A 23,689-nucleotide genomic window follows, 5' to 3' on the forward strand; every position below is an offset into this window, starting at 1 on the left:
CCATATGGGGTGATGGAAATTAAATCAGGGTTGGCTACATTTAGGCAGTGTCCTACTTTTTATACTATTGCTCAGATCCCATCTTCTGGCTTTTAAAAAGTCCCCAGAGCCTCAAATAAAGCCCAACACAAAGACATAAAAATGAATGTCTAACTCTTTGACAACGCACCTTCATAAGTAAGGTGCATAAGATATGTGTATATGAAAACTCACTTTTCTTTAACAGTACAAATAGTAGAGAGGCAAAAAGTGATTTGGTGTCAAAGGAATATAGGAAATAGAAACAGAGCAGGTAAAAAACATTTGGAAATGGAATCATTAAAATAGGTGTTAATATGGCAATCAAAAATGAAGGAAAGTGGCCCCCCACAAGCAGCTCTCAGCACGGCCATGGCCCCAGAGGCACAAGGACCTAATTCAGAACTCAGCAGCTTGTGGCAGAAATGTGAATGGACTATATGTTAAACTAAGGCGCTGTGCACCCCCACCTTAGAGGGAAAGGGTGTCTGTCTCTTCCGCATTCCCCCTCCATCCCCGCCCCCGCCCCCGGCACCATGGTGGCCACTACTGCAGAGCTTATTGGACAGCCAGGTATAAGCCGGCTGTGATGGGGTAACTTCAGCCTCATGGGATGGAGGGCAGAACCGGCATGTCCTTCACTCCCTACCGAGGCCACAAGTTGTCCCCCCACGAGTGGCTCTCCGGCATGGCCGTGGCCCCAGAGGCACACAAACCAATCTCATAATTATCTGGCTTTTGGCAGAAATCCCTCCAGACTTAATTAGTAAAATATTAGAAACCCAAAATTGTGTGGCCATGCGACCTCATATGGTTGAGGCTATCGCAGCCGCTCAACCTCATATGGTCTGCATAACCAGCAGTAGAAAACAAATTATTTCACAATGCCTTTTCATCAGTTCTGATTGTTGGGAGGAAATTCCAAATAATAATGGTGCATCTTTTGTTGAAATAATGAATGTAATCAAAGTAGAGAGAGAGTTAAGTAGAAATCATCTGCCTCACAGGCATAGGGAGGGTGGAAAGGGGGTTATGTTGGGGTTCTTGGTGGTAAAAAATGTGCACTGGTGAAGGGATGGTTGTTTGATCATTGTATGAAATGGGCCAGGCCAAAGAGCCACGATACTCAACTATAAGTTGAGGGCATGATCATGGACAAATGGAGCTAGGAAGATTAACCTGGCCTGAGGACTGCGAAATATATAGTGAGATGTTCTCAGGAAGAACCAAACTAAGTTTATATCTCTTACCGTGCTCATACAGAATGACATTACTAGAAATATTAGAAGTAGATTTATTACAATCATTTAAGTAGATTACTGAGGGAAGAACACACCCTTGTTGGGATCCCACCCTTGAGCGGATCTCCTAGTAATCTGGAGTAATCTCTTTAGATGAGATTTTCACAGATCACAGATCACAGATCATCCTGTTATTCGTCGATTGCCTCGAACAGGCCCCAGTAATGTCTCCTTCATCCTAGCCCGGAGATTATATTCAAGGATCTTTAGGAGAATGAGACCCATCATTGTTACTGGTATTTGGCATATTGGGTACGACACAGGGAGTTTGCCAGACTCTGCCGAGTGGGCAGGTTGCATTCGGGAGCCTGCCAGTTTGTCAAAGTAGGAATGAGATGCCATAATAAAATGTCGCGCGGCCGCATTTGCGGCCACGCGGTTCCGGGCTCTGGTTTTTATAGTCTCTGAGTCTTGGCCGCTGATGGGATTACACAGCGCCAGGGGGCCAGTTGGTGGGTGTGACCCCCGCCTACTGGAATTTGGAGGATCTGGGTGGAGGATGCTCGACTCCAATCCGAGTAGGCTTGGAGATCTCGGCCCCAGAACCCACGTGGCTTTGTCCCTCTGCCGGTACCTTCAGGTGTGTGGAGAGTGGTCTCAGCATGGTGGTGTCTGGTCCTGGAGGTCGTCGGCTGCTGGAGACCTGGTCGGGGCGGGGAGGAAAGCTCAACCCGCTCCCTCCAAGGGGAGATTTTATAAGATTTTATCATTGAGTTAATCTCCTGGAGGAGTGGTCTTACCTCTCTTTGTTGATTTGTCAATATTCAACCCACCTTTATGTCACTGCCTTACGTGATTGCTATATAAACTAAGACTGTAAACTCTGGGAATGGAGAGTCCGAGCGAGAGGGGCTCAGGCTTGAGAGAAAGAACAGCCGTCCTGATCCAGGCCACACACAGGGTTCAAGAGCACCGAACACAGACAGTGAGAAAGAGCCATCCAGTGAGCCCGTGAACACACAACCTACGTGAACACACAACCTTCGGCGTGATAAGGTTTTACAGACACCCTTAACAGGTTGGAGAAATATTATAGGGTTTAAAGCACTTTCCTTGAATGCAGTCAACACCAGTTCCATCCTCAGCACCACATATAGTCTCCTGAGCAAACTCAAGAGAAATCCTTGAACACAAAGCCAAGAATAAGCTCTCAATATCACTGGGTTTGACCTTAAAACCAAACAAACATATTCTTATCAAACAACAATGCCAATGATAGGCCCCTTATAACCCACTTTAATTTCCTAACAAGTCTTTTCAAGCATAAAGTCTGAGCAAAAAGTAGTTTCTTGGGGGCTGGAGTGATAGCACAGCAGATAGGATGTTTGCCTTGCACGAAGCCTACCTGGATTCAGTTCCCTGTATCCCTTATGGTCCTCCCAGCACTGCCAGGGGTAATTCCTGAGTGAAAAGCCAGGAGTAACACCTGTGTATCGTGGGTTTGACTTAAAAAGAAAAAATAGTTTCTTTGCTATACTAAGGTAAATACATATGCTATATTATGCTACTCATAATAGGCTATACTATGAGTCTTCCATACCATTCCCAAAATCATCCTCAAATAATAGCTCAGTTCTGAAATTTACCCAATCTTTTTCTACCATTCCAACCATAAGAGATGGAGTAAAATTTTCTATTACATGAATAAAATAAAGACGAAGGAAGGAAAGAAGGGAGGAAGAAAAATGGGGAGAAAAATTGGTTAGAGGATCATTTAGGCCATATAAAAAATTTCCTATGTTTCATCATATACCTATGTCAAAAGTGTTTCTTGAAAGAGTGGAAACTTTACAATTTAATAATCATCACTATCAAAATGAATAGAAAATAAGTGACCATCAAATTTATATTTGGAGTTATTATTTCATTCTAATTTTTCCTTAGGAGGGGTGGTTTTAGGTCACTCCTGGTGGTGCTTGGGGCTACTCCTGGTTCTATGCTTGGGGGGATCATTACTGGCAGTGCTCAGGGTACTAGGCAGTTCTGGGGTCAAACCTCAGCTTCCCATATGCAGGACATGCACTCATCCTGTCATGTATTTCTCTGTAACCTTTCCTTTTTTTTTGTAAAAAAATTTCAACAGAATTTCATTATCTATAACTCAGAATTATCAAGTCCTACATCATGAGAGCAAGATTTATCTGAAATACATAAAATTAGCATTCAAGAATTAGTAAATACATTTTTGCCCTGGAATGAGAAATGCAATACAATAATTAATACTTAAATAAGTATTTTATTCACTGATCCAACCAGATATATAATGTGTATATTACTATTATCCCAACTTGACTGACACTATCTTATAGATATCTCTTTCTTCTCTTTCATTATTTGTGTCTAGGAAAGCCATGGACATTTGAGTATTGATTTTATTACCTGCCACTTTACTAAAAAAATGTATTTATTCCAGGAAATAATTTTTTGGTACATTCTTTAGGATTTCCTAAGTACAGTATTATGTCATCTATAAATAGTGAAATCTTGACTTCTTCCTTTCATATCTGGATGCCCTTGATATAATTTTCTTTCCTAACCAATATTGCAAATATTTTTAGTACTGTATTGAATAGGAGTGACAAGAGTTGGAAACTTTGTTTTGTTCTTGATCTTAGGGGGAAAGCCTTTAGTTTTTCCCCATTGAGAATAATGCTTGTTATGGGCTTATTGTAGATGGCTTTGACTATACTGAGGAAAGTCCTTTCAACTCCCATTTGTGATTAATCATGTTATTATCATTTGTTATTATCATGTTACTTAATCATGGATAGGTGCTGGACCTTATCAAATACTTTTTCTGTATCTATTTATATGATATGATTTATAACCTTTCTCTTATTGATGGGGTGCTTTATGTTGATTAACTTGTGAATGTTAAACCATTCTTGCATCCCTGGGAAGAATCCCACTTGTTCATGGTGTATGCTCCTTTCGATGAGTTGTTGGATTTCATTTTCCACTGTTTTGTTGAGAATATTTGCATTTGTGTTCATCAGGGATATCTGTCTGTAATTTTCTTTCCTTTTTTTTGTGATGTCTTTGTCTGCTTTGAGTATTAGGGTGATATTTGCCTCTTAGAAACTTTTGGAAGTGTTTCTGCTTCTTTTATTTCCTGGAAAAGTTTGAAATAGATTGGCAATAGGTCCTATTTGAAAGAATTCACTAGTGAATCCATCTTAACCTGGGCTTTTGTTTTGGGGAAGACATTTGATTAACATTTCAATTTCCTCAGTGGTGATAGGTTTGTTCAGGTATTCCAAATCTTTGTAGGGTCATCCTTGGGAGGTTATAGGAATCCAGGATATTATCAATTTCTTCAAGCTTCTCTTGTTTCATAGGGTCAAGATTCTCAAAATGATCTCCAATGATCCTATGGATTTCTGTAGTTTCTGTTGTGATACTCCCTTTCAATTTTTGATTCAGTTTATTAGGGATCTCTCTCTTTGTATTTTTGCGAGTCTTGCTAGTGGTTTATTGATCTTGTATATTTGGCTTTTTAATTTTACATATTTTTTGCTTTTGACAACATAAAATATACCTACAACATAATTGCTTCACACTACATATGCTTAACATGAAAATCAGGGAATAAGGAAATTTAATGGAAATCTCTTCTAATAATTTAACTCACTTATTAAATACTTTATTTAATAATTATCATGTGATATAATAAGAATTCTGGATTGTCAGTAAACAAATCATCCCCAGCTCCTTTTTTCTCTTCTGTTGACATTAAAAGATTTTTATATGCAGTTATCCCATCTCAACACCACCAATGTGACCAAGACGTTCCACTAATGCCCTGTGTTACTTCTGGTACACCTCATCATGTCCCCCGACTCTCCCCACAATCTGTTGTTCTCAGTTATGTAATCCAGGTATAAGGGCTCATCATCATTTATTAATATTTCCTTGTTTTGTTTGTCTATACCACATAAAAGTGAGATCATTTGGTATTTGTGCACTCCATTGATCTTATTTCACTTTTTTAAATATTATTTTACTTGTCCTCTATCCAAATTGTGGCAAATTGCATGATTTTACTTTTTCTTTTTGTCCCCTAGAATTTTATTATGTATATATATATATCACAACTTCTTTATCAATTCATTTTTTATTGGATATTTGGGTTGTTTCCATATCCTTGCTATTGTAAACTGGTGCAATGAACGTAGGTACCTTTTCAAATTAATGTTTTTATATTTGGTGGGGCAGATGCCAATAAGTGGAATTATTTTTTACCTTTATGATAAATTGCCTTACTTTTCTCCAACGAGGTCGAACTAGGTAACATTCCCACCAACAGTGAATGAGGGTTATTTTCTGATAAATCCATCTAACACTGTTTTCAGTATTTTTAATGTTTGTAATTATCGTTGGTATGAGATATCTCATTGTGATTTTGATTTATACTTTACTGAAAAATATGACTATGAGCATTTTTAAACATGCATTTGACCCTCTGTACATCTTTTAAAAATTCTTTCCCTTTTCTTTTTCTTTTTTGTTTGTTTGGGGGCCACAATCAATTATACTCAGGGTTTACTCCTGACTTCGTGCTCAGGAATTACTCCTGACTATGTTCTGGGGACCATATAGTGATACAAGGGATTAAACCTGGGTTCACTGCTTGCAAGGCATGCAAGGACCTTACTTGCTTATTATTTCTCTGACCCCTTCTGTCTATTTTTAAGAGAAAATAAAAAAATTAATTATTGCATATAAAAATCCCTTATGTGTTTGCAGTAGGATAGTTGTAATTTCTCTGCTTCACTTTCCTCTCAGGCCAGTGTATTTAACTATGAGGGAGTGAGAATGATACCAGTGAAGAGAAACTGCTATATCCAATTTTCATTATTGTTATAATGAATGGGCTGGAGCGATAGCACAGCAGGTAGGACGTTTGCCTTGCATGCGGCCGACCTGGGTTTGATTTCTCTGTCCCTCTTGGAGAGCCCAGCAAGCTACCAAGAGTACCCCACCTGCAGAGCAGAGCCTGGCGAGCTCCCCGTGGTATATTCGATATGCTCAAAACAGTAACAACAAGTCTCACAATGGAGACATTACTGGTGCCCACTCGAGCAAATTGATGAACAATTGGAGGACAGTGCTACAGTGCTACAGTTATAATGAATAATTATTTCATTATTCACTAGAACTAATAGTGACATGTCACTGATAGCAACTGAACTAGAATATACTTCTTCCAAACATAAAGGGGTATAAGGTTGTGAAAAGGACATTAGAAAGAAGGACTTACATCTCCATTCTTAGGTGGAATAGACAACTCCATGTATCCATGAGGAATGTATTTCTGACTATAATCAAAGCGAGGTTTCTTCACAAGATGAGTTCTGACAGTTGAATAGGCTCCATCACATCCTATAATAAGGTCACAAGTGACATCCTTGGGAACTTTGTCAGATCTGAAAAATGAAATAAACCATCCCAAAACAAAAGTCCAGTGAAAAAATAATAATGTACCTGTACTTGGAATCCTTACTTTTAGTAATAGGATTAACTGCTCATGTTTATATATCTGTTTAGAGCTTTGATTCCTTAATAGTGAAATTAAAATAATAATACTTGACCCAGTCACAGAATTGTTTTTGAGAACCAGAATAACACACAACTATTGCAATTAGAGAAGGCATTTTATACCACACACACACACACACACACACACACACAAACACACACACAAATGTGACTAAGAGTTGAGTTCCATACACAAAGGAACAGAATATTGTGAAGAAGGTAGTGTTCCAGTTATGGACATGCAGGACTTTCAAGGATCACTATGTGTTGTTTGAGAGCAGAGTATCAGAAGATAAGCTTAAGAAAAACTACAGAGACATAGTACAGAGGGTAAGGAGCTTGCTTTCCATGTGGCAGTTATCAGATCTATGCCTTACACCACACAGTCTTGTGAGAACTGCTAGGAGCAACCTCCAAGCATATTACCAGAATTATCTCCTAAATATTGTGAGAAAGAAAGAAAGAAAGAAAGAAAGAAAGAAAGAAAGAAAGAAAGAAAGAAAGAAAGAAAGAGGGAGGGAGGGAGGGAGGGAGGGAGGGAGGAAGGAAGGAAGGAAGGAAGGAAGGAAGGAAGGAAGGAAGGAAGGAAGGAAGGAAGGAAGGAAGGAAGGAAAAGGCAAAGAGAAAGTGGAAGAAAGGAAGGAAAGGGGTAACTGGGAGGGAAGGAAAGAAGGAAGGAAAAGAAGAAGGAAAATACAATGTGAAGGGTAAAGTAGAAGATGAGAAGAGACAGCTGAATGTTAATGCAAAAGATTTAAATACATTATTTTGACTAAGATTTTTTTTGCAATGAAAGGTTATATATAAAGATTTATATTTAAGAAAATTTTCTTTACTGTGAACATATTAAGGTGAATGTCGAATTTAGAAGGCAGGGAAAAGAGGGATAAGGTGACTGCTGTCATTTAAATGTGCAGAAAGAGACCCTAAGCACTATGGTGTTTGGAAGGAAGAAATCATAGAATCTGAGGCTGGCAGGAAGACAGACTGGGAAATGTTTGTAGTGAAGAACTAATGGAGAAAATGGGAAAATAGAGAAAACAGGGAAAATACTGATTCTAGGAAAGTTAGGAGTAAAACTTCTGTTCAAAAAATTCATGCCCCAACTTTTAAAAGTATTTGAGAGCATATGTAAGTTGTATACCTGTGAAGATGTTCAGTGAGAAGGAGAACAAAGATAGATACCTGCGATAAAATGTTTTATGTTATGCACAAGGAATGGCTGAATGGAATATGAGCACTTATCATATTCCAAGACTAGAATATAAGATTTGACTGAAAAAGAGTCAACTAAGGACAAAAACTCTCCATTAAGAGGAGAGGAGCATCAGGGTAGAAGAGTCATTTATTTGAAGGGAGTAAAAGCTGAAGCCATAGTGTTGAACAGTAGATTGATGAACAAATAAAAAAAGCACTTCTGTGATATTTAGGAGTGCTCTAAGACCCTAAGATTCTTTGACTCTAAACACTGTTGAGTTATCCTTTTAGTAACCATTTAACTCAAAGAACAGAGAACAAAGTTTAAAGATAACATTCTCTACTCTAACCCTTTACCCCTGAAGTAAAAAAAGCTGACCAGTGATTACCCAAGCACCGTGATCATGCCTTCTTCAGGATCACATTTCAACAGCCTGTGGCCAAAGTGCAGTTTTGCATTGGGATATTTCTCAACAGCTAAGAAATCAAAGAAAGAAAATAAAAATGGCATTTTCAATTCTTTATTTGTTCAAGTTGAAATAGTAATCCCTTTCTGAAAATATTATGATAAGAAACATCTATTATTCACTGTACAAAATCCAATTTGTAACTGGTTAAATGCTTCAGATGATTTCATAGTAAAACACAAACAGAAATCAGTTATACTCATCTAAACCGCATAAATGAATTCTATTACATAAATTTTATATCACTGTAAATATTGACACTCTGACAAAGAATTAGACTTTACATATTTTAAAAGTTGCCTCAAGGCAGAGGAGGGAGAGGGCGGGGGAGGTGATGAGGGGAGGGAAGGGAAACTGGGAGCTTTGGTGGTGGAGAAGGGGCACTGGTGGAGGGATGGGCACTCGATCATTGTATGACTGAAATGTATGACGAAAATTTGTAAGTCTATAACTGTACCCCACGGTGATCCAATAAAAATATAAATTATTTAAAAATAAATACATAAAAGTTGCCTCTAACTAAAAGCTTCGCTTGTGGTTGAAAATATTCAACAAAAAATTTTTATTATAGCATTCCTAAATTTATATCTAAACTTTATATCTAAACTTTATTTTGATTATTTAAATAATATAGGTTATTTATACTATACCTTTGTTTAATAAAACACTTGAATAATTCAGGAAAAATGAGCAAGAAGAATCATTTCAATAAATAAAATAAATAAAAGTTATTTTTGTTCTCTTTGCTTATCCTATTAGCAATACATAGAATTTTATTTTTTAGTCTATTAACCATATTCCTATCAGAATGATAAAATATTATTTGTGTCCCTATTAATGTTACGTGAACTATAGTGAAAAGATATTTATTATTTTAGGCACTGTGGGTTTTTTTTTTTGTTTTGCTTTTTGGGTCACATGCACAGGAATTACTCCTGGCTTTGCACTCAGGAATTACTCCTGGCAGTGCTTGGGAGACCATATGGGATGCTGGGAATCGAACCTGGGTTGGCCGCGTGCAAGGCAAACTATCACTCCAGCCCTAGGCACTGTGTTTTCCAATACTATTAATGTTGAGTTTTGTGCATAACACAACCCAGAACCAGACCCTCTCTCTACTATCACCCAGTGTCCTCCTCTACCACCAGACAGTTATTATTCTCAAAGTTCAGAGCTAAATATAAAACTTAGTACTTAAAAAAGAATTTTATAGTAAACAACTGTTCTATAGTGACTATGATGATTATACTTGATCTAATAGATTAAAATGCATTGCTATTAAAATTAATATCATGTGTGCTTTCTTAAATTAAAAAAATGTGGCTATCATAAAATTTAGAATTATACATGTGACTGACATTGGTGGCCACATCTTGGGCAATGCTGCTTAAAAGATCTACAATGTTGATTAACTGAAAAACCCTGAGAAGAAAAGAGGAAAAAAACCTTTTAAAATGTGTAATATTCATGACTTATCAAGCTTACTTGGTCACATTTTTTTTCTGTTTTTTGCATAATAATTATTAACCTCCAAAGAATGTGAATCATGAAACAGTCCTGCATGAAATGCTGATGCAGTGAAATAATTAAGTTACAACTTCTTCAGAGAGAAGGCTATTCAGTTAGGAATAAGCATTTATAATTGATTGGACATACAAAATGGAGAGCTCACATATTTGATGCAGTATAAAAGGAATACAGAATTTTCCATGTCAAACTAAGATAAAGATTCAAGCAATGAAGCATTAATAGTATTAGTGTATTTATGGCATTTTAGAAATCACATGCTGTGTTACATATTACTAATAAAAAACTGGGAAGTTTCTGACCTATGAACTAAGATGGACTATTACCTGTTTCAACTCTTTACTATTAGTTTATATTTCATATATATTATTTGAGGGAGTGACCATAAAAGCAGTAACAAACATACTGTTCAGATCAGATTCTACCATGTAGAAAAAGTATGATTTGTTCCACCATGAACTCTTTTAACCTCCTTTGCCATCTATAAACAGATAAAGTTGATAGCCACCTTAATTATTTGTTAGGAAAGTTACATAAACCAATGCATATAAAGCAACTACCTGGGTCTCAGTAAGTGTTTGTTATCCTTATATTAATAAATTCAATGGATACTATAACGAGACTGTCTTAGCTATGTTATCCTACCATTAAAAAACTGTTCTGTGCACTGACGATTGTCCCTAATGATGACAACACTACTCTAAAAGAGATGTTGATTTGATTGAGACGAGTTTTCTGGTACTTAGTATAAGCATTTATATTTTTTCCCACAGCAACTCTAACTTAAAGGTATTTGTATATATTAATACCCCCATCTGAACTACACATTTCTTTTGGGGTTTTTTTTTGGGGGTTTTGTTTTTGCTTTTTGGGTCACTGCCGGCAATGCACAGGGTTACTCCTGGCTCTGCACTCAGGAATTACTCCTGGCGGTGCTCGGGAGACCATATGGGAGGCTGGGAATCAAATCTGGGTCAGCGTGTGCAAGGCAAATGCCCTACCTGCTGTGCTGTCGCTCTAGCCCTTACACATTTGTTTTATGGGGGTTGAGGGCCATACCTGACAGTGTTCAGGAACTAGGCTCTAAGCTGTAGGATTGCTTCCAGTGGTGTTTAGGGTAGCATGTAGTGCCAAGAAATGAACTCAGGTCTCCTGCATGCAAAGCATGCACTGTGCCCATTGAAATGGCTCTCAGGCCCATAGCCAAAACACATTTCTATGCCAATTTGTGGATTTATTCTTTCATTAACCTTCTTTGGGGATATTCATCTTTTTTGTGTGTGAGTCTATAAAATATAACATTTTTGTGTGTGAAATAAAGTATTTGATTGTATATATTACCCCCCCCCCAAAAAAACTGTTCTGTGATAGAGAAGGGAGCACCAAATAAATGGTGTTGGGAGGATCCTCCTAGGATGGGAGAAGCATGCTGAAAATAGACTATAGACCAAACATGATTGCCACTTAATGCCTCTTTTGCAAACCACAACACCCAAAAGGAGAGAGAGAAAAGGGAATGCCCTGCCACAGAGGCAGGGTGAGATGGGGGGGATGAGGGGGGGAGGGATACTGGGACCCGTGGTGGTGGAAAATGGGCACTGGTGGAGGGATGGATATTTGATCATTGTATAATTGAAATCCAAGCACAAAAATTTGTAAGTCTACAACTGTACCTCATGGTGTTTCACTAATAAAAAAAAAAACTGTTCTGTGGTTTATTTTCTTAATATCAATATAAAATATGTCTAGCAACATAATCTCATCCCACACATTTTAAAACAGTCTAAAAATTAAAAAGAACATGAAATAAACAATAAAACAAGACCCATTTCAAAAGTTGCTGGAGGGGCTGGAGCGATAGCACAGTGGGTAGGGCGTTTGCCTTGCATGCGTCCAACCTAGGTTTGATCCCAGCACCCCATATAGTGCCCTGAGCACCACCAGGAGTAATTCCTGAGTTCAGAGCCAGGAATAACCCCTGTGCATCACCAGGTATGACCCAAAAAGAAAAAACAAAAAAGTTGCGGAGTTATTTTTCCCCTTACTTATACTTCCAGGTTAGTTCAGTTTAATTCAGGGGAAAGATGGATGGATCACTGGTGCAGGAAGTTGAAATATTGGGATTGGTGTAGAAATAATATATATTTAAAACTCAACTATCAACAATACTTTTATAAAATATTATTCTTAATTATCTTTTTTTAAATTTTCAGTTTAATTTAAAAAATATTTCTGAGAAGTATAATGTTCAGGAAAAACAGATGCCTGATGTGGAAACTGCATGCTAAAGATCAGAGGTTGTTAGACTTTGTCAGAAGGAAAGTGAGACAAAAGACAATAGAAATGTTTAAGAGGAGTGCTTTGAAAAGAATAAATCTGTTTAGCACATGTTGAAAAAATAAAAGAAAACACTATTATGATCATAAGTTCATGGAGAGGCCAAAGTGATAATACAGCATGTAAGGAGTTTGCCTTCTACATGGCTGAACCAGGCTCAATCTCTGGCACCCAATATAGTCCCCCAAGCACTTCCAGAAGTGATCCCTGAGCACAGAGCCAGGAGTTCAAACCTGAGTACTGCCTGATATGGCCCCCAAACAAAGCAAAACAAAGCCAAACCCAGAAAAGTACATGGAAAGTGACCAGATTGATAAGCAAAGTTATCCATTTAATGTTATAATCATCTGATTTTTTCATTAATAGGTAGATCTTTTTAGTTACTCAAATGAGACACTTCAAGGTTATATTTTATATTTTCTTTTTTCTTGTCCTCCTACACCTGTATAAAAGATCTATTAGATCTTTTTCTAAATCTATGACCTTCTAAGCATGTTCATATAGTTTAAATCCTTACCCAGTACTTCAGTACAGTAATTATTACAGTACCCTAAAAACTGCAGCTGTCATTCACACTACTGTTTTTCATTTTTCTGAAATATAATTTAACCCTGTCACTTTAAAAATAATTTGAATATATGTATTTGTATATATTCAAATGAATTTATTCATAGTATATATACATATATATGCATATATACATACATGTATACACAGAAATGGCTGGGCCATACCTTGTACTGCTCAGAGCTTAAGCCTGACTATGTGCTCAGAAATCAGTTCTGACAGTACTACGGTACTGTATTCAGTGATCTGTCAAAACAGGTGCCTTAAACTCTATACTATCACACCTATGCCCTAGACTGAATTCTTTATTAGGCAGTGAGATCTCATTCATCCCTAGAAGACGATAAGAATTCAATACATGTCAGAAATGTGACTTTCATTAGATCATTGATAAGATAAGAGAGGAATTGCAGGGTCCCAGAGAGATGGTAGAGGGGACCGGAGATATGATACAGCGGTATTGCTTTGCATGTGGTTGATCCAGTTTGATCCTCAGCATCCCATATGGTCCAAGGTTCACCAAGCATCTCCAGGAGTAATTCCTGAGTGCAGAGCCAGGAATAACCCTTGATCATTGCCAGGTGTGACCAAAACAGCCAATAAATAAATAAATAAACAAATACAAAGGAAAAGAATGGCAAAGGATATATCACCATTAAGTTTCAAGAAAAAGTTTGCATTGTATATAATCTTGTTCTTTGTTCGTTTGTTTTGGGGCAACACTCAGCTATTCTCAGGGTTTACTCAGACTCTGAGTTTGACAGGGCTTGGGGGATTATCCATGGGATGTCAGGGATTGAACCCATGTAGGCCATGTGCAAGACAAGTGCTCTACCCAATGTACTACCACTCTGGTGCCTATAATCTTGTTCTTAAAATAACCCATAAAAGAGAAGCATAAACAATTCTAATAAGTCATATGACAAAACTCGTTCCATGTGCGTAGCTCAAAATGACAGTGGGTAAATAACATTTGGACTTACCATTTAATAGGTCCTTGTTTAAGTTTTCCCTGCTTATAGAAAGAATATACTGGAAAGAAATAGAGTAGATAATGTTAACTTCTGAAAAAAATGGACAAATATAAGACTATGCTTATTCAGAACAGCAAATATTGTTTGGCAGGACGTTGAGATCTTAGTTTTATAATCATGCATCTAAGAAACCTCCAAAATATTAACTTTATACAAATACATGTAATGCAATACTCAAATTCAAATTCAGAATTTTCAAAGTTTAATATAAAAACTAAACCTTTCTCTTTTGAAAAAATAGCATTTCTACTAAAGTTTTAGCAACATAGCATACATTTCATATTTGGGTCTTAGAGTCCAAATTTTTCTTGATTTGTTAAGTGGAGTTTGTAAAGCATCCAACAGTGCTCAGGGACTACTCCTGGCTCTGTGCTCACGAATCATTCCTGAGATACTAAGAGGACCATATACCATACCAGAGTTAAAACCCAGGTCGACTATACAAAAGAAAAGTGCCCTATCGACTATACAATTTATCTGGCCAAGGGTTCCAAGTTTTAAAAGCTTCATAAAGAAAGGCATCACTCAAGTAAATGTAATATTCCCTAGACAGACTATTTGGAAGGTCTTCCTTTTCATATCAAAGTTATTGGGGTGTGTGCATTTTGTGTTGGTTGTGGTGGAAAGGGTTTTTTAAGAATACCAATAGCTCTCAATTAGGTATGTCTTACTGTCTTGAACTTCCATCAGAAATTTCTTCTCCTTGTAACACAGTAGACAAAGTAATTAGTCCCACAACATTTTTCAGAATTCATAAAAATATTTTTTATTTTAGTTTATTTTAAAATAGGAAGAATATGAGTCTAAGGATTTTCTTTAGTATTGTTTTGTTTCTTCTTTTACTTAATTTCTTTATATCACACATATAAAAAATCTTTTGAATAGAATAAAGGACCCTTAAAAGACAAAAATGTTTATTGAGGGCTCATTAAAGTCTTCTACTATGCAGCTGTTAGAAAAGATGAAGTCATGAAACTTGTATATAAGTGTATTAACATGACATAGGAAGATTGCACTCATTTGTGGAATATAAAGTAACAGTATGGGAGATACACACAAGAATAGTAGACATGAGTATCAGGAGGATTGCTTCACAGCCTGGAAACTGGTCTCACGTGCTGGGGGGAAAGGCAGTTCAGAAGAGAAGGGACCACCAAGTAAAGGATGCTTGGAGGATCCACTCAGGATGCGGGATGTGTACTGAGAATAGACTATAGAATGAACATGATGGTCACTCAATACTTGCATTGCAGACACCTAAAGGAGAGAGCGAGTAAAAAGAGAATCCACCTGCCACAGAAGTGGGGTGGGGTAGAGATGGAGGGGATGGGAGAGGATATTGGGAACATTGGTGGTGAAGAATGGGCACTGGTGAAGAAATGGGTACTCGATCACTGTATGACTGAAACGTGTGCACGAAAGTTTGTAACTCTGTAACTGTATTTATTACAGTTCATTACAGTGTATTCACGGTGATTCATTAAAAAATAAAAAAAGAAAAAGAAAAGAATGAGAAGGAAGAATAAAGTAAAAAAGAGGCAGGCAAGGGGTTTGGATTGGGGGTGGGGGTGATGGGAAAGAATCTGGGGATATTGGTGCTGGGAAATGTACACTGATGGAGGGATGGTTTTGGAATACTGTATAACTGAAATTTGATAATGAATGGCTTTGTAATGCTCTGAAAAAACAATAAATATTTTTAAAAAGTCTTATAGTTTTGCAATTCAGGTGACTCCACTGCTTTAAATATTTAAACAATACTACTTTCCAAATTATGAGATATTACAATATTTAATAAAAATACATTAATTTGTAAATTTTCATCTTAACCACATACAGACATTTCAAAATTTGAAGTCTATGCTAGGTGTATTATATGCTACTAAATGTATTAGGTAAATAGTCATGCTACACAGAAGTGACTGTATGACAATTTATGTGTTTGCTATAAATTGAAATTAATATGGGCCCCTGAATTTAAATTCTTTCATAGTTCTGTTTTCCAGATTCTTTGTCTGTTTTTGGGTCATGCCACCTGTACTCAGTTTTTACTCCTAGCTCTGTGCTTAGGAATCATTCCCATGGGGCTCAGGGAACCATATGGGATGCAGGAAATTGAACCCAGTTTGACTGCGTGCAAGGCAAGTACACTACCTGCTGTACTGTCTCTCTCTAGCCCTGTTTTCCAGTCTTTATGGAGTGTATGTCATTAATCTATAAACTTCAATGATAAACACATGTGAGAAATGTGAGGAAACATTCATAGTGGGAAAATATTTGTTCTATATCTGTTATCAGCTTCGGTTGAAATTGCTATCATTAAGGAATCAATATAAGCATTGCTCTTGCAGACAAACCTGAGAGTAAATGTCTGCCTACTCCATGTCTTTGGGTGTTATTATATGTAAATAAAAGTTAGAGTCATGATCGTAAAATGACAATCTTCCAATATCTTGTTTAAGTGGTTGATTATGTAAATAGACATAAATAAAAACAAACAAATGAACTATAAAGTGGGCTTTGTATCAAAATAAGAAAAAAACAAAAGCAAATAGAAAAACTAAAGAAAAAGATTCTTTGGAAATTTTTAACAATAGCACGTTGGTGCTTTTTAAAAATGTCTTAGAGGGTCAGGAGACAGCACACAGATTAGGACAGAACATCTATCATGTACCTAACTTGTGTTCAAGTTGCAGTAACACATGGTCTGACAAGTATCCCCAGGTGCAGCCCAGGAGACACCCAGCACCAAAAAGGTGCCCCAGATATCCCCAGCACCGCAGGTTCTTATCAGCTTCACATCACCAGTTCTTATATCAAGTCACTGGCCTGGGTATCTGCAAATCACCGATGGCCTCTTTTCTGAAAAAAATATCACCTTCCTGAGGATAGAGTGATAGCACAGAGGGTAGGGCATTTGCCTTGCACATGGCCAACCCAGGTTCGATTCCCAGCATCCTATATAGTCCCCCTAGCACCACCAGGAGTAATTCCTGAGTGCATAAGCAAGGAGTCAAGGAGTAAGCTCTGTGCATTTCTGGGTGTGACCCCAAAAAGCAAAAAATATATATATAATAATTAAATAAATAAAAAAATAAAGCAAAAATCACCTTCCTGAAAATCAACTGTAGGTTTCCTTCCTGAGCACTTCTTGGGAAGACGCCCCCATTCCAAATGAAAATATGTTCTAATTAGGGGATACTATTTCTCTATTTAGGGAGTATGAGGTTAAGAGTAAGAATAGAGAAAATCTGACCACCTCTGTATTAGAGAATATTTGATCTTTTGACTGTTCCCAGTGCAGTGAGAGGGGTTGTGTGTGGGAGGAACCAGTAAGACAAGTCTGAATGTTAAGCAGATAAGCAGTAGAGAAAGGGATTCTGAGATGCAGAACTGTGGCTCAGAAAGGATTTGGGGAGATCAAATTGATCACATCAGGAATTTCTTAACTGTTTGTTGTTCTTTGCAGAATGTGGCTTTCCATGACCTCAAATTTTCTGCATAGTCATGAGTTTTTTAGTGAGTATTATATGTGAAATTGGGAAATTGTGTACACAGACAATGCCAAGTTGAATAAAGCAGAACACCAAGAGATAGAAGTTTCTATCAGGTAGATTCCTTGGGGATTTACTGAAATCCTGGGGTCATGGGATTAATTTTGGATTTATTTGCATAATCTGTAGAATTGAGTGGTCCAGAGTAACTTTATGCCATTCTTTAAAGGAAAAAAGGCCTCAGCTCCCACTGGTATATAAAGGCAGCAATGAAAATTAAACAGAGATGACAATAAATTTGATGTTAATTCAAACCTTGGAAATTGAAAAATAGCAAAATTTCTGAGTGAGGGACTAGATTAATATACTCCTGATCTAGTACATTAAGGACCCCACTGATAACCTCTTGGGGATGAGAAACCTGTCTCTATCATTCTGTCTTTGGTTCTCTCTCAAGAAAGATTATTTTTACTTTAGGTTTAAAGTATTCTTCTTTAAACAATATGTTCTTGGGGCTGGAGCGATAGCACAGCAGGTAGGGCATTTTGCCCTTCAAGCAGAGGACCCAGGTGTGATTCCCAGCATCCCATATGGTCCCTCGAGCACCTCCAGGAGTAATTGCTTGAGTGCATGAGCCAGGAGTAACCCCTGTGCATTCCCAGGCTTGACCCAAAAAGCAAAAAAAAAAAAAGTTGTTCAATTTAGCAACATTTGTTTCCTGTTTTTTTTTAACATGTTATTAATTAAATCTCTGGTGTGATGAATTTACCTTCTTCAGCAATTCTGTGTTGTTGATACAAGATAAAAGCAGCAGGGGAGAGTTATTAGCACCCATAAACAGTTTGGGACATTGAGAAATAGTGTAACCAAGCAGGACCAATTCACATCACACAATTCCTTTCCTCCTACCCCCACTCTGCTTCCTGTTTTCTGAGGCAACCTGACTTGCCGTAAGCTTGATACAACCTCATATTCCTGCAGCTGTTTCTTCATCTGTAAAGCAAGGGCTGTATTTAATGAATTTAAGGTTACTGATTGCTATAAGCGATCTGTTATACAAAAGTGAATTCATAAATTTCTCACTTAATACACAAAGGTGTTTGAAATTTACATATTTAGGGATCTTGTCTCATCCAACTTGCTTCCCATATGCAAATATCCTCACTTGATTTAAGATAGCGCTATTTTTCTGATAAAATAAGTTTTAAAACCAATCAAGTCTCAGTTCCTCTTTCTAGTGTTCTTTGGAAATTAAAGTTTTACTTCCTCTCTGACCATTTTAGGATTTCTAAATAAATCATACAGTTGAGTATTCCTGCCATCAGTCAGCAGAGCTCTCTTCCTAATGAACTTGATTAATACCTTCCCCACCATGTTACATGCTTCTTTCCAATCAATTAGCAACTGGCTCTTCAGCGCATAGCAAACATGGAGGACAATTATTATTTATAGAAAGGATATATTTGGTACAACTTCTTGTAATTGTAAATTTAACTTGTAATTGTAAATACTTAACTTTAATTGCAAATTTCAGTTGCTGGTTGAGAAAAAGCGATTTTTTTTCTTCTTTCTTTCCTTGCTCAATTGGAGGCTCAACTAAATAGTGACTACTAATAATTGACATTGTTTATCTGACTATGCAAGGTCAATGAACTTTTCTCCCCTGTCATGCTCACGAGTTTCTCTATTTTATAAATCAATTAAAATATTATAATTTCTAATCATTAATAGAAAATTTTGATTCTTCCCCTATTCCTCTTACCCCAAATATTTAGTTATTGTAATATTTTATTATTTAGTCATATGCCAAACACAGTAACAACAAGTCTCAAAAATGGAGACATTACTGGGCCCACTCGAGCAAATCAATGAAACAGCAGGAGGACAGTGTTTGTTTTTATTTGTTTTCTAATAGTACATCCCAATGAGTATAATGCTCCAGGCACTTTTTTTCATCACAATATCCACAAGGGCCTTATTTCCTTGAGCTTATGTGCTTTATCTCTTGTCCAATATGTGTATCCAGTCTGGATAACTTCTATGTGTGTTTGGAATACAGAACCTTAGCCTCTACCTAGCCCTACGGAATCAGTGTCTGCATGTTAATAAGTTCCCAGGGGACTCTCTCTGATCTACTTGAAATGGGAGTTTGAAGGTCAGAGACATAGAAGAATATGAACGTCACATGGAATTTTCACTTAATAAAATGAGGTGGGGGATTTTAAAATAAAATGAGGTGTTGTTGCATAAAGCAAGTAAGGGCTTTTCTCTACTTAATGTTTTGTGCATTTGTTCTCTCTCAAGGAAACATCTCTCTCAAGGAAACATCTCTCAAAAAAACAAACTTGGAAAGTGTAGTTAGAAGTTAGATAAAAAGTCATATTTTGACCAACTACATACATTCCTATGTAGAAGTAAAACATAAAGTATGACAAAATATTTTGTTTCATAAACTTTATATCACCCTCTGGCCTCTATTTTGATAGAAATTGTACAATATTAAAATCACTTCTGGTTCATTCTATAAATTCTTCACTTTGAAGAAGGCAATAATGTCACAAAGCTATCTTGAATTGTTTTGGCATATTATGGTTAACAATGGCATTCTTCTCCAATTAAAACATGAAAATTTTTCCTATCTAACTAAAAGGAATTAGAGGGAACAGGAATTCCAAAAATGTATGAACTTTACACATAGGCAAATACAAAATAGCCTAATAAATATAATAATGATAAATAACTCAAGATTTATTAGAAATTGAGTCCTCTTTCAAGTATCTCTATGACTTAACCTACTAACTAATATGAATTCAATTAATTGTGTGTGTATCATGCCAGAGCTAGAACTCAACATCTCACATACTTGTAAAGCAGGGCAAGTGCTCTGCCACTCAACTACATCCTCATCCCCAAGTTCCAAAACTCTAGACGGAGGTAGGCCTTCTTTTCCTGGAAATTTTCTGACATTAGACTCAAGTGCCATTGAACAAGTATCTCCAGGATAAACTTACCTGTGACTTTGTTCCATAGGGAATTGCAGTCTTTTTTCCTGAAAGTGAATGTATCATTCTTGCTCTCATGGGAATACCTTGGGATACAATCTAAAATGAAAACAAAAATATTTTTTTGATTTTATGACATAGACTCAGTGCAAATAAAGTAGGTATTAATTTTTAAATGTGATTTTTAAGTATTTTCAAGCAATTTAAAAAGTAATGTGAAAGACCATTAAAGTATGGTGAAAACTTAATTAAAACAGCTTCTGCAAACTTTGGTTTGAACTTTATAACATTAGATTTTTAATTATAATTGAGGAAGTAGTTCTTTTCAGAGAGGATAACTGATCTGTAAATCTCATGAGAAGTAAAATTCGAGACTTCTAAAACTCAACCACAAAGTCTTTTCCTACATATACAACTAAAAAATATTATGAAAATGCAAATGATATTTGCTATTTCTATTCCATTTAATATTTTAACATTTAAAGGACACATTGCTAGCAAGGGCTGGAGTGATAGCACAGCGGGTAGGGCGTTCGCCTTACACGCAGCCAACATGGCCGACCCGAGTTCGATTCCTTCGCCCCTCTCGGAGAGCCCGGCAAGCTACCGAGAGTATTCGATATGCCAGACACAGTAACAACAAAGTCTCCAATGGAGACGTTACTGGGCCCGCTCGAGCAAATCGACGATCAACGGGAGGGCCTTTACCTTACCTTTACCTTTTATTGCTAGCAAAAATATTATCAAAAAAGCACATATAATAATTCTACTCACATTTCCAAGCTACATGATAAAGTGAGCAATTCAGAAACATACAGCCTATATGGGGAAAAAACCTACTCATAGGTTCACAATCTTTACACACAAACTTGGAGCTCACTGGTTTCAGAATTCAGACATTTTCAAATTTAAGATATATAGCTGTATGTGGGGGCTGGAGCGATAGCACAGCAGGTAGGGCGTTTGCCTTGCATGCGGCCGACATGGCTGACCTGAGTTTGATTCCTCCACCCCTCTCTGAGAGACCGGCAAGCTACAGAGAGTATCTCGCTCGCGCGGCAAAACCTGGCAAGCTACTCGCGACGTATTCTATATGACAAGCACAGTTAACAAGTGTCACAATGGAGACATTACTGGGTCCACTTGAGCAAATCGATGAACAACGGGAGGACAGTGACAGTGACAGTGACAGCTGTATTTGACTATCAGTGACATGTGGAATCAGAGCAACACCCTACAGTCAAATGCAATTTCTGCTACAAATCATCATCTCAATAAAAAAAAAGTACTGTTTTGTTTGGGGGCACACCTGTTGTGCTCAGAATTTACTCCTGGCTTAACATTCAGGGATGTCTCTTGACAGGGCTCCTGGAACCACATGGAATATCAGAAACTGAACCCAGGTCAGTAACATGCAAGGCAAGCACCCTACCTGCTGTACTGTGGTTCTGGCCCCAACAAGATAAAAAAAAATATTTTTGAATCTGTAAGGCCATCGAGTCTAATTTGCTGCTGATTGTGTGATGAAAACTTTCTAGTTCCAGTGTTTTGTTAGGAGTACAAAATTGTTTTACTATAAGATATAATTGTCTTATGGAGCAATAGCACAGTGGTAGGGCGTTTGCCTTGCATGCCAGCCAACATGGCCGACCCGAGTTCAATTCCTCCGCCCCTCTTGGAGAGCCCGGCAAGCTACCGAGAGTATCTTGCCCCCACAGCAGAGCCTGGCAAGCTCCCCGTGACGTATTCGATGTGCCAGACACAGTAACAACAAAGTCTCCAATGGAGACGTTACTGGGCCCGCTCGAGCAAATCAATGATCAACAGGAGGGCCTTTACTTTACTTACTTACTATATACCTATATAATACAAAGAACAGAACTGACTACCTCTTCTTAGATATCACTCAGACCATCCTTCCATAGACATAGATCCACTATTCAGAGCAATTAATTAGGTGAATTCGCAGTGTTCTCCTACTTTATATCATGCATTTGTGCTGGTAACCTCAATCCTCAATCTCCACCTCAACACCACCCCCACCACTAACTCCTACCATGTGCCTCAATTAATAAAGGTTCATTTTTTTTTGTAAATTAGGAAGTTCACATACTTTTGTAGAATGAAGTTCCATACCATTATTCCTGGCATTCTATGCAGTAGTATTTAGTACTAGTCTAAGTGAAATCAAGATCATGCAGTTGTTGAAATAATAGCATGTATATAGCTCCCCTATCGTTTTCTCTCTCTCTCTCTCTCTCTCTCTCTCTCTCTCACACACACACACACACACTCTCTCTCTCTCTCTCTCTCTCTCTCTCTCTCTCTCTTTCTCTTTCTCTCTTTCTCTCTTTAAAATATTAACAAGTTACCTGATCTTCGAGGCCAATGGCTTTCAAGGCTTGTCGCCCTCTATAAGAAAGGGCCAAGTTAATGCTTCTTCCACGTACAGATTTAGCCACCCGGATATCTAAAGCATTGGAAATAGACTCCATGTTATTCACACCTCCTCACATCCTTGAACATAATGAGTATACTAGTATAATCAGAAGGAAACTAAAAGACATTGTTAACTTTTTTTAAAGGAAAAATAAATAGTATAAAGTTTGTATTAAATTTATATAATTTAGTTTTTTAATACATCACTTCCTCTTTTAAAAATTTTTCTTTAGAAGTTATGAAGATAGAGACTAGAGAAATAGAACCACATCGCACCATTACCAGTTTTGTCTTACCTTCTCTAGCCTCATACACATCCACTTGGAAATTCCTTTTTGCTAGGAAACATGCATTTAATGCTCCAACCTGGAAATCAAAACATTCTGTTTCATGTTCTTAGCTTATTATACAAATATAGTGAATTTATACTGGTAAAATGCAAACATTGTGTGTGGTTGTGCTCTACTATTTTGGTCATCATACTGATTTACTCAGTCACTACTAGAAAGCACCATTTACAAAACAATGGAATTAATTAAAAATTAAATAATATGACTAGGGAGCATAGCAACAATACATTTGTTGTATACTACATAGCAATAGTGCATTTGCCTTGTATGTGGCAGATCTAGGTTTGATCCCCAGTACTTCATATGGTGCCCTAAGCCCTCTAGAAGTGATCTCTGACCACTGTCCATGTAACTCCCTGCAAAAAATCAAATAAATAAATAAATGATACAACTTCAGAGGTAGTTTCCATTTGTTCTC

At 37.2% G+C, this 23,689-nt stretch overlaps 1 protein-coding gene across 1 annotated transcript in view; it reads right to left on the minus strand.

Moving 5' to 3' along the window:
* The window catches only part of KMO (kynurenine 3-monooxygenase), a 45,372-nt gene that overhangs the window by 15,943 nt on the left and 5,740 nt on the right, over positions 1–23,689 (minus strand). Inside the window, exons 2-7 of the mRNA XM_056139127.1 lie at positions 23,218–23,287; positions 22,855–22,952; positions 20,492–20,581; positions 13,936–13,984; positions 8,444–8,531; positions 6,580–6,745 (exon numbers count right to left, since the gene is read on the minus strand). Coding sequence (XP_055995102.1) covers positions 6,580–6,745; positions 8,444–8,531; positions 13,936–13,984; positions 20,492–20,581; positions 22,855–22,952; positions 23,218–23,287 — 561 coding nt within the window. The remainder of the gene's footprint in view (positions 1–6,579; positions 6,746–8,443; positions 8,532–13,935; positions 13,985–20,491; positions 20,582–22,854; positions 22,953–23,217; positions 23,288–23,689) is intronic.

The sequence above is a fragment of the Sorex fumeus genome, unplaced genomic scaffold (genome assembly GCF_029834395.1).
Source record: "Sorex fumeus unplaced genomic scaffold, SorFum_2.1 ptg000007l, whole genome shotgun sequence".
NCBI classification, from domain to species: domain Eukaryota; kingdom Metazoa; phylum Chordata; class Mammalia; order Eulipotyphla; family Soricidae; genus Sorex; species Sorex fumeus.